Here is a 12092-nt window from a genome sequence, read left to right on the forward strand (position 1 = left end):
AATTAGGGCCACAAGGCCCGAAATGCAAAGAATAAACATGGAGTGAATGTGTTACCTAGTAAACTCAAGGGCTGTGTATATTGTTGCGTTTGTAATGCAAAATGCAAAACCACAGGTACCAATGTAGTAGAGTATTTGTAGTGGGGAAAATCGAAATTTTAGGCTCGATGGTTGTAATGCTGTTTTCATATTGGGAAAAACAAAACGCAAAACTGCAAAAAACTGAATAAAAAGGGAAAAGACCTGTGTGAAAACTGCTCACACGTGATGGGGCAACTTGAGTTCCCTGGCTGCACACTGGGAGTAGACCTATAACGACCCCAGCAGTGCCCCGCGGCCTCCCCTGCTTCAGATAACTAGTCTGGGGGGGCTGATGAAGTTGGGGACGGACGGACACAAGATGAAAGGGTAGGTGACCACCACACTCGGTGTCATCATGAACGCAGCTTCCAGTCCTGGTCTTTATTGTGGCATTATGGGACTTGTAGTCTTGGTTTGACTGCATGGAGCTAATTAGACGTATTATTCGTAGGTAAAAAGCCGGGCATTCCTTTAAAATGTAAAGCTATTAGTCAGGGGAAGGGTGGGGGATAAAAGAACACGTTGACACCCCTGCTTCTCCCTAAGAACCGTAAAAGGGGTGAATGACTAAAGGTGATGCTCTTAAAAAGAGAGGGGCGGGCTGCTAGCCGGCCCGTCTTCTGCCATTTGCTTATCATCTGCAGCATCACCGGCAGCCGGGGTGGACGCCCCTGACTGAGCCGGTATTGAAATCACTTGGAAGCGAGAGGGGAGGAAGAGGGGAATTAATCAACAGCGGGGGGAACAAAAGCAACACGCGCCCCCTGCTCCCAGCGCACACCGAGGCGGGGAGGGCGGGAGTGAGGCTGCGCAGCTAGGAGACGGGAGGACAGGCACAGCGGAGCCGGAAGGCGCAGGAGGAACCCTGGAAGGAGCGCGAGGAGCCGGGCGGCGCAATAAACAAGAGACGCACGCAGCGTACGCACGCCCTCGGCTTCCGCACGAAGCGTACGCACGTCCCCGACGTCCGCCGCCGCACCTCGCGCAGCTCTCAGATCGGCGGTGCCAGCGGCGACAACACTTCGACCATTATTGGCTGTAACAGGGTCTCGCGGAAGGACGCTCGGACCTGGTCACTTGGGTGGTGTCAACAGCTGCAGATAGATATTGATATTTTCTCAGGTCCTCCGGCTCCTGCAGAGAGACGTGTTGCATTTTATGGCGAGAATGCTGCGGGGTGGAAGACGTGATTTCAACGAAGATGCTTTCCTTTGAAACGGAAAAAGAAAACTGCAATCGTTCTGATGATCCGCAGCAAACAATATTTCGATTACCCTGAAGACTGCGCGTCGTGGAAGAGCCGTCCTTAAAGACAAAGCCGATCCTCTCTGAAACGAGGAATGGTGCATCTTTTCGGAAGCTGGGCTCTGGACTGACTTAAGCATTCTGCTGCAAAGATGTAATTGAAGGCGACAGGGGAGCCTGATTTTCTTGAATAAGACATTGAATTTATTCTGTGAATCTTTGCACAACGAGCGTTTCTACAGATCCCTTGTCTCTGGGCAAGAATCTCTTGCAAAGCTGCCAAGGCAAGGAGGGCACGGACTATCTCCGCTATGCAGAGGGAAGCGGGCAAATCCACCCACTGGGCGCACGGTTAATTGGCTTTCAGGATTATTCCCGCACGCTGATGAGCTGTTCTCGCCGCCGAGACTTCGACCACTAAGTGGCTGGAAGGCACCCAACGCTGACAAGCGAGCAGGAGAGGTCTGTCTCCTTCGAGCCGACCCCTCTGGGCATGCATTGAAGTAAGTGGCCTTGGGTGAACGTTGAATTTGTTGAATCCCTCATAGAAAGGGTCCTTTCTGCTGTGAGAGAGCGTTGAAAACGGCCCTTTCTGCCAGCCGTCACCATGGGCACGGTGTTGTCGCTGTCACCAGGGTCCAGGAAGGCCAGTCTTTACGAGGATGGGCCAGGGTCCCTGTCTCCCTACACATCAGATGGGAAGGCCAAGGAGGCCAAGCCCCTCAAGAGACACTCCATGTTCATCCCAGCACTTACCTGGAAGAGACTTGTTGCCTCCACCAAGAAGAAGAGTGGGAGCTCACGGAAAGGCGCTGCCAACAACCAGAAAGAGGTGGCCCTGCTCAACCATGAGAACGTCAAGAAGTCCCTGTCCTGCGCCAATCTGGCTGGAAGCTACGAGACGGGCACCCTGCAGCCTTGCCCCAAGCAGCAGCAGGCCTCGTCCATCAAGAAGACACCTGGCTCTCCTCGCCGGATCATTGTGCAGGCCTCCACCAGTGAGCTGCTCCGCTGCTTGGGTGAGTTCCTCTGCCGCCGCTGCTACCGCCTGAAGCAGCTCTCACCTGGGGACCCCATCTTGTGGCTGCGGGGTGTGGACCGCTCTCTGCTCCTCCAGGGTTGGCAGGACCAAGCCTTTGTCACCCCAGCCAATGTGGTCTTCGTCTACTTGCTGTGCCGTGAAGTAATTGATGGGGAGACGGCGGGTAGTGAGCGGGAGTTGCAGGCTGCCCTCCTCACCTGCCTTTACCTGTCCTACTCTTACATGGGCAATGAGATTTCGTACCCACTTAAGCCCTTCCTCGTGGAGGCGGCAGGCCCTCGTGATGCATTTTGGGATCGTTGCCTTCGCATCATCGACACCATGAGTGGGAAAATGTTGCGAATCAATGCTGACCCGCACTACTTTACCCAGGTTTTTGCTGATCTGAAGGGCGAGGGAGGTCGTGGGGACTATTCCAAGGTGCTGGACCGGTGACTGCCCTGAAAGAAGTTGCAATATAAGACATTCCTAAATCACCAGAAGATTGGTTCTCTTTTACACATTTGTCCCTAGCCAAAAATCACAAATTTCTTTGAGGGTGGAAGACCAGGTTTGGTTGAGGTAACACCTGCCTATCCTGATTTGTGGTTAAAAATGTGCAATTGTCGAGAAACTGTAAGGACTAAAATCCCCCTTTACAGATCGAGGGTATTCAATATTTTGTTAATTTTGAATGGACAAAAAAGCAGCATTGGTTTAAAAGAGGCGGTGGGTAGCAAACACCAGGCTGATGAAATGAGACTATTCCCCACCACTTTAATTAAATAAGTCCTGCACTATATATGTGGTTTTGTAGGCTGGGCTTGGCAAGGAATGGGTTGAAACCTAGAACGTTCAGTTCTCAAATGTACTTTGAAAGAGGGACTGTGGAACATACGCAATGAACTTCAAAATGTGCCAATTCAGTGGCTGTTGATCGGCCAGTTCTTCTTTTGCTTAGCTTTTCCAAGAACAAAAATCTGTATTCTATACAGAGAGGCTGCCTCCAAAAATGTATATTAATTGTGCACACCATTAGGCTTTGATTCACCCAATGAAGAAAGCTGAAATTCGCCTTGGGACTAGAATTGAACTGGCAAGTCGGGAATGGGAATGATTGTCAAAAAGCAAGTGCCTTTGATAGGCAAAATATGTTGGTATGCCCATCTTTCCCTCTCGACATTTTAGAAACACTGGCCTGCAGTCAATTGCTACGCCTTTTCTACAGGCTTGTCTGCCCCAAGGCACCACTGACCATTGCTGGCTCTCCAACAATACAATCGCTGTCTGAGGTGGTCACATCTAGGAAATAGGCACTGGACTCTTGCAGAGAAGTAAGCCTGTTGTTGAAAGTGCACAGTCTTTTAATTCCCAACTAAAGCAACACATATTTTTTTGCACCCTGTGTGGCTTGTTACAAGATGCAGCACAAGGCGCAGTCAATGGGCACGAAAATGATGTAGAACAGGGGAAAATATTAGGGCGTGGTTTATGGTACGCACTCCCCTTGCCTGACTTGGGTCTACAGGCACTTGGGTTGTACTTTGAACTTTCGTTTTAGCCCCCTCTGAGCCAAGAAGTGCCTAAAGTGCCCCTCCTACGCTCTTTGCCCACCCTCCGCACACCCGGGCTTCAGTAATACATTCCGAACCATCTTATAGTTAAAAACAAATGTACAAAAATAATATATATTTAACACTAAAAGCAAAGGATTACCTCTATGTTCTGTTGGTGAATGTCTTGTGCAGCATTTGGGGAAAGAAATGCATCCTGGCTCCAAAATTAGCCTTGTGACCATCAATCAGGCCAGTGCGTTTTACGCCCATTATTGACCTGTGCATTGTGGCAGCCACACATGGGTCAATGCTCCTGTGTTTTCCAATGCGTATATTTCAAATATGCCCATTCCACCGTATGGTGGTTGTAAGTACAACAGTGGGTTGCCAGTAGTTAGTTACCAACAGTAGTATTTGTTTACGCTTTCCCTCATTCAGAGGGAAATCTGTGACAGTCCCCCTTACCAGCTCCAATTCTAGCTTTTATCCAACAACAGTTTTGCATGCAGGGACCCGTAAACCCATACTTATTACTGGGGAAATTTGATGTAAGAATTGCAATATGGAAGATGTTGTCTGAAACTGCTGTAGGTAACTTGTCAAAATGTTGCAAAGTCTGCATGTTCTGAAAATGTATTTGACCTAGAGGGTATTCATATATTTTGTTATCTGAATTGGTGTTTGGCGGTTTGTAAAGATTCCAGTTAGGAAGGATCGTAGTCGTATTCAGAAGTATAGTTATCTCCTGCACCTATTTTAGTTGGTTGCAAGAGCAGAGATTTGAATCCCACTACAGGGTTTTACATGTATGTAACTCGTAGTTTGCTGGTTCGAATCCCCGCTGTATTTGCTCAACCTTTAATCTGTTGCAAGGTCGAAAAATGACCAGCATGGAGCTGGCTAATCGCACCTGCTTTAAGTAAAGAGCCAATTCGCTTGGGGCTGTGCAGTATGTCCAAGATTATTCATTATATGTTAGCCCCCGTCCCAAAATGTGACCCAAATCCATGAAATGTGTGACCAACACTGAGGTTTTCAAGCAAATCCATGGTATTGGGGCCACATTTGTAGGTTATTAGGCATGTTTCTGATGCATGAATAATGATTTGGTATTTCTTCTAACGTGCACCTGGGCTGAGACCAGGATATATTTGTTTCTGAGGGTGCATTATGTAGAAAAGAGATTGGTGGGGATTGTTCCTGTAAGATTTCTTGAGGTGGGGAGCAACTTTGGGAAACATGGCACCTTGTTTGTCCTGGGATTAGTTGCCTTTTGTTCTCAGTAAGACACTCTCCTTGAGCTAAAAGTGTTTTTTTTATTTTTTAGCATCATCTTTAAAGATTGTCCTGAACAGGTGCAAATTACACCAATGCGTTTAAAAAATTCAAAGAATCCCAGCAGCAGTGCTTCCCTCTGTCCGTGAATCTGTAGGACAAAAATGGAAATGAGAAGGTGGTTGCAGGCAGGGAGGCATGCATCAAAAATTCAAACTAAAAAGGCAGAATAAATAATGTCGAAAACATACAAAAAAAGTCCAGGTGGAAAGGAGAAATTCAGAACTTCTTTTCACATGCAGAAGCAGTTAATCAGTGGATGAAGCACTAGCTGTGCAAAGGATATGACAAAGGAAAGGGAGCATGAAGTGAAATAAAACCAGACCATTAAAATAGAATAAGAGGAGAGAAGAAGGCGTGGATGCCACAATTCACAACATCTACACACAGAAACACATCGATAAACTCCATCTAAGCCTTAAAAAATTCGGGCTCATTGTTTGCTTTTTCTGTCTTATTTCTAATTCATCACAGAATCATAGGCGAATGGCAGTGCAGGAACGACAACCCAACAGGAATACATAAGGGGAGTGAAAGATATACTTGCCTTCCTTCAGTGATCACTTACTTCCGGAACTGTATTCCTGCTTGGATTTCTAAACCAGAAACGGGTACCCCTTTAGTCCAAACTCATGATCCAACATTTCCGCCTATCACTGGCACACCATAACAATTGCTTTTGAGGTTCAAATAAACCTGTCATGTGCTTAAAGCCACTGAACGAGTTCAGGGATCTACAGAGAGTAATGCTGTTCTGCTCTCAGACATTTGGTCCTTTGTGTAGGGGTTTCCGTACAAAGAACATTGTAAAGTTTGCTTCACTGGCATATTACTGCAAAGGCCAAGCTCCGATTAAAACGCGAGTATATATGATGCGATGAAAGGTATTTAGGAAAATCAGAAATGTTCCCTTGCAGGCATGTGACTAATTGGACCCCATATTTACAGGGTTCTCGGAGGCAACACTGTGTGGAGTGACCAGGGGAAGAGACATCTCTTGATTTCATGCCTGACTTGTGCTTGTCTGAAATCTCTAACAAGCAGCCTTGTACCAAAAACTGCGCAATATTTATTTCTAAACTCTTAAAGAACAACGCCATCTCAAATTTAAGAAACTGCTCAGAATTTTCAATTCATCCATTTAATTATGCTATCCAGGCCTTGCCCGTCTACCCCATTTGAAGAATTAGTATTTTTCTTTAGAAAAAGCACGTCTGGCAGGTGCCTAAGTGGCATTTTATCTCATAAACCTCCAAAATAATCCAGAGCACAGATTTTATCTGCGGAGCCGCTGAAGCCGGGGTTTCCCAACTCGTGCAAGGAGGCAGACCCTACTTTTGTAGGCTGATGAACCATCATTATCTCTGGAATGGATTCTGTTTTGTACTGGTAGAAAGTAGTAGGCATCCGATTTGCTGCTATCACTTAGATGGGGGAGGGGATGTTATTATGGCAGGGGGCTAAGCCTTACCATTTAGTTATGGACTGTTCCAAAAACATAAGTGCTATAAAACCCTTGTTGCTGAAGTTCTGTTCTTACTGCAAACACTGCATGTGTGGCTTCTAGTTGATGATGGGTGGAGCACTAAATGCCATGTGGCATTTGATCTCTCACTGGGAATGAGTGCTGCTTGTGATTGGTTGCTTGAGATGTCTCCCCTAGTCTGCTATAATTTAATCTTAAATTGGTTGTAGGTTAATGGGTACTATCTTTGACGAAACTTGCAGAATTGGGTTCATGTTTATGAATGCTGTGACTGAAATCCATCTTGCAATGGCTTTAAGTTAAAGGGTACCACAGCTGTTTTCTTCTTTTGAAATCCTATCTTTGTTGGATATATATTATCTGTATATGCCACTGCTGTCTGGATGCCCTCTCACAGTGATATATTTAGTGGGTGCTGTGACTGCTGTCCTGTTTGAGTTCAGGAAAAAGTGGCTTCAAGTTAATGGGTGCTGGGACAGCTTTTATGAAAGGGATCTCATCTTGAGTAAACGGGGACTATAGATAGTGTCTTGTCCACTGAGTTGCATATGTTGTATGACTGATGCCTTGGACGCAGTTCAGAGTTGGTTGAAAGTTGATGCTGGCTTTTGAGGTGCCATCTAGAGGCACACAAGAAGTCCTCTTCAGTTGATTGTGAGGCCATAGCTAGTATCTTGCCATCTAGAATTGATTATACCTGATGATTGGTGAGCTGGCAGCCCTTTAGGGCTGATGCAGGATAGTCCTTGCTCTGGGTGATGGCTTTTAAGGGGCAGTCTGGAGTTGGCTAGATGTTAATCAGCACTATTGACTGACTGACTTAGAGGTGTCTCCTCAGCTTGGTTGTAAGTTGATTAAAGCTGGGACTGATATATTGCCTGATATCATCTAGAGCTGAATATGAATGACTCCTACTTGTGTCTTGTGGATGTCATCCAGAGGTGGTCGTATGCCAAGCGGTGTTGCAGCCAGGGTTTCACATGTGCTGAAGTGTGCTTTCACAGTGTGTGGGAGCGCTGCTGCAGTGGGTCATTGCAGTGCCTGCCCTGCACCATGGGGGATGCCTTTGCCATTTAAGTGGCCTTCTGTGTATTTCAAAGCATCCACTGGCTTGTCACTGCATCATTAGTTTAGGATTAACAATAACGTAAACTAGAAATACTTGTTTTCAATTTTCCTTACTTTTCAGCATTTGACGGTGTGAGTGTTGTACATCAAATGCTAAAGCTGGTTACGTTTCCAGTATGGTGATGCGCCTTTCGTCTCTTTTAGTGACATCCTGTGAAAATGCTCCACTTCCAAAAAGGTGACTGTACAGGTTTGGGTAGCCCTTGCCATTCCCTTTTAAAATATTTTCCAACCACCTACCTTTTAGTAGTCCTTTACTATGAAGACGTCATTGCTCACTTCAGGAGCGATGTGTTTCGGCCTAGCCAGCATAAGTGACAACAACTGACATATATTGAGACAAACCACTCCTCTCTGTCGTGACCTTGAGAGGTCTCTACACTCCAGTAATAGCCCTCGTGATGGACTGTACCTGAGGCCAATTTTGATTTTGTGATCACAGAACTTCAAGGCAATAATGTACTTTTTCTGTACAAGACAAAAATAGACGAGAGAGGACAAATGCAATTAAACCTTGATTGCACGGGCAATGCAGATTTTGGCACATTGAATCAAAACTAATAAGTCAGACTGGATTGCAGTACTTTAGTTCTGTTTAATACTTACATAGCAAGTTACACGTGTTTCAAACTATTCCTGATTTTGGTATAAGGGGCAAGCGTAGTGCAGGAAGATACAATTATTTGCAGAGGACTGCACGGTTAAATGAAGTGGAGAAGTTGCAACTAGAAATCTACAGATACATAGCTATCAGCTGACACCTCTATCTCTTACCTAATGGGCTATTGGTGTATTTTTAAAAAGGAACCTTGTGCTTGTAATTGAGAAATATTTCCGATCAAATTAGGCACAATAAATCCCATCAAATAATCATAGTGAAACTGGGTCAAAAAACGTTCTGGCGGACTCTTACGTCTGTGCCCTATCAAAGAGCAAATAATTATCTGAATGAGACTATAAAAACATGCTGATATAATGTATGATTTGTACTCTTGTACAAAATATATTCCCATAAAGTAGCACAACAAAGTTGGACAGGTTTAAAGCCCAGAAATGTGTTTTTTGATCACACAAGTTTGTTATTTACAAGTAAAGTTACGGGAAGTATGTCTCCACAGTTAATACTTACTATTTTGCTGTGCAAGGGCAAACCAGTGTAATGACTTTATATGCAGCTCGCAATCAGCTGACATGTTTCAGCGGCCATGCATAGGTCTTAAGGAACCATCTTCAGGATAGCTACAGCCTATTTTACTTTTTACTCAGTCTCTCAATAATTGTATTCAGTGATAAACCTATCTTACTATAGGAAGAGAAAAATGTGTTGTCCTGCACTTCTCTTTATGCGGTTATCTCAAGAGACAATAATTAGAATCTAGTAAGTTATACCCACCCATTTTTGTTTCTTCTCAACATTTCTTTTAATATTGTTTTTGAGTAGTCGAACACAACATGAGATTCTTAAAAAAATATCATTTGATTTAAATAATGTTACTCGTTCTAAAGCTTAGTGGAAGGTTTAAGTTGATCACAGGATTAGTGGATGAAAGAATGCATAGATTTAAATAGAATATCTCTGATTGCACTACTTCATGATTTTGTCACACACCTTCTTTTAACTACACAGAACATTTTCCAATTCGGAGCAGTAAATAATCTGCAGTCAAAAGTTTTAGGCTCTCCCTGCATTCTCTTAATTGAATGTGATGTTTAGATAAAAACTTCTGTGTGTCTGCCCATATCCTGCTTTACTCCGGTAGGATTTTGACCGGACCAACCTGTAACATATTGCACTGATTGTTTGAGATTAGGCCCTTCGTGCAGGTAAATCAGATTTTTTTTTTTTTTTAATACCTCAAAAAAAGCATTTTCTCAATAGCAACATATCTTCTGGTATTTATTACCGTGTATGTATTTATTTATTTTTATTATTTATGGAGCACAACACTGAGAAATGGGACCACAATGAGTGAAAGAAGGGACCATGCACATTAATAAGTGGCTATTCCGTGACTTGCAGAAGCTAGCGATACTGCTAGACGCACAGCGTCTGAAGAAGAATGAGATGGGAAAGTGTCCTAAAGACCAGCTGCTTTGATTGCAGTTCTTTGACCTCAAGACCCTGATATCTAGTTTTATCTCCTTAAACATATTATGGTTCTACCTTTTTCTAAATGCTTAGTATTATTTCATGTGATAAGGGAACTGGGGCATCAGGAAATAGAATCTGCCCTTCATGCAATGGTCAAATTAGGAGTCTGGGATTAGAAATTGGCTGAATTTCCCAGGCGACTTCTCAACGATAATGTCACATGCCCTTAAACTGTACCCATTGATTTGCTAACATTGTGTCCTTTGTCAATACACCTTCAACAGAAGATAATCATTTTATATGCAACCTCAAAGGTATTGATTGTATGAGGTGGGCTTGGGTAGGGGCATTGTGTAGACGTACTGAAGTTTATTGGAGGCTTTTGACAACCTTCGCACAAGCTGGCTGCATGTCTGCAATTGTCAGATCCACAGGAAAACCACATTGCTGCTATCCAGAGTGGACTGGGGTACACTTCAGCCAGGGGGAGAACTGCCTGACTGTAAATATGTCAAGGACCACTTTGCTTTTTTTGTATATGTATGAGTGTGTCTGGGATGTGCATGTACAGAGTCGTGGTGTCCATTCTGGGTTTCTTTCTCAGATGTAGCTTGGAAGTTTTTATGTGTCGATTTTTGTATTTAAAGAACAACAACAAAAAGCACTGGATATTTGACTGCACTGCTGGTGTGCCCATGGTCATGGGAAAGGTGGATGTACGGAAGTAACTGCTTGTTTTACTTTGCCTCTTCATTGATGCCTCTTGGAAGAAATCTGTGTGACCGCATTATCCATCAGGAGGCCTGAGATGCATCTCTTGATCTGTGAAAGTTCCAAAGAGAGACATTGCAGCTTGAAGAGAGCTTCTTCTCACTGGGACAATTGAGAAGAAAAGATCTTCTTTTTTTTTTTAGCTGGGCCAACAAGAAATGTAATGATAAAGTGACAATATTTCTTCCTGGAACGGGTTCGCTCTTTCCTAAAAGGCTGGATTATGAGGCATGACGTGGAATAAGAGATTGTCCCCCCCCCTTCCTCTTGTTGTACTGTGTAGCATTACAAAGCTAAAGCCCCCTGTGGTTGCCAAATCTCTGGTTTGCGAGCCGAGAACCTTTGAACACCGACAGGAGAACATGGCCCATGTACATTTCTTTCCTCATTCGACTGAGCCGTTCTAGAATAAGAAGAAACTAACATATTTAAATATTTAATTTATTTGAACTGAATAATTACGCTAACTTTTTTTTGTTTTATTCTGAGGTGCATTTTCTGAAATGTTGATAATATTGTCTCTGAGTTTTTACTATGCCATCTGTGCCCAAAGGGAAGCAGCAGGGGTGCCTCCTTCCTGCAAGATCTTTTGGGCATAGGGGGAGGGAAAGGGGGTGCGGATGACTTTTGCCAATGACCATAGTAAAAATAAAAAATAAACGAATGGCACTTTATGCAAAATAAAAAAAAATGTAAACCAGTGGCAGAATCTGCTGTGTCTTTCTTTGAAAAGAAAATGAACCGCTGAATGTGGTTATATTATTTCCGAACAATGCTTGTTTTCTGTTAATGTTTTGCTGGAGTCTTATATTAGCATCACCTGGGCAAATCTACTGTTTTAATATTGTGATGGAATTGGACGTGAGATGCAAAGGTTCACAGTGAGGGATTCCTGCAATATTTAGAAAGGGTTGTACCATTTTGATCTTTGTTCTGTGCCACAACCTATTGAGTGTAACAGCCAGAGGGATGCTTGAAGTGTCAGCATGTTGAGCCTTTAGCCCTCCCACTTTGTGCCCTGAAGCTGTGGGTCACGGGTTCCAGGTGGACTTTTGCCATGCCTTGTTGTAGAGTTACGCGAGGTGTAGATTCAGTCCCAATAGCAAAGCATAGTGAGTTGGTGCCACAGCTGCACTAAGCTCGGCCCTCCTTGCACTCCAGATTCCCTAGGCCAGGGGTCTCCAAACCGGTCCTGGAGGGCCGGATCCATGCCAGATTTTTAAAATAACTACATGTATCTCAATGGGGATATCCCAAAAATCTTGTCCTTAAACTCTTTACTGTGGTTCAGTGTCTCCCTCTTCCCCGGAGGTCAGTTTCTTCCCCCTCACTCCGGTCTCCCTCTCCCCGTACATGCCGTGCATCTGCCTTGCCCTC

General features: G+C 44.3%; 1 protein-coding gene across 1 annotated transcript; it reads left to right on the forward strand.

The window, feature by feature from the left end:
* The first annotated feature begins 848 nt into the window (after positions 1-848).
* On the forward strand, positions 849-11413 carry LOC144783809 (cyclin-dependent kinase 5 activator 1-like). The gene has a single exon (XM_078662554.1). It carries the CDS (start codon positions 1934-1936, stop codon positions 2801-2803), a length of 870 nt encoding a protein of 289 aa, XP_078518680.1. The 5' UTR covers positions 849-1933; the 3' UTR covers positions 2804-11413.
* The last annotated feature ends 679 nt before the right edge of the window (positions 11414-12092 follow it).

This window comes from Lissotriton helveticus, chromosome 10, assembly GCF_964261635.1.
Source record: "Lissotriton helveticus chromosome 10, aLisHel1.1, whole genome shotgun sequence".
NCBI lineage: Eukaryota > Metazoa > Chordata > Amphibia > Caudata > Salamandridae > Lissotriton > Lissotriton helveticus.

What these genes read in the sequence shown, in the direction of transcription:
- LOC144783809 (XM_078662554.1), top strand. Translation starts at nt 1,934, where the DNA reads ATGGGCACGGTGTTGTCGCTGTCACCAGGGTCCAGGAAGGCCAGTCTT.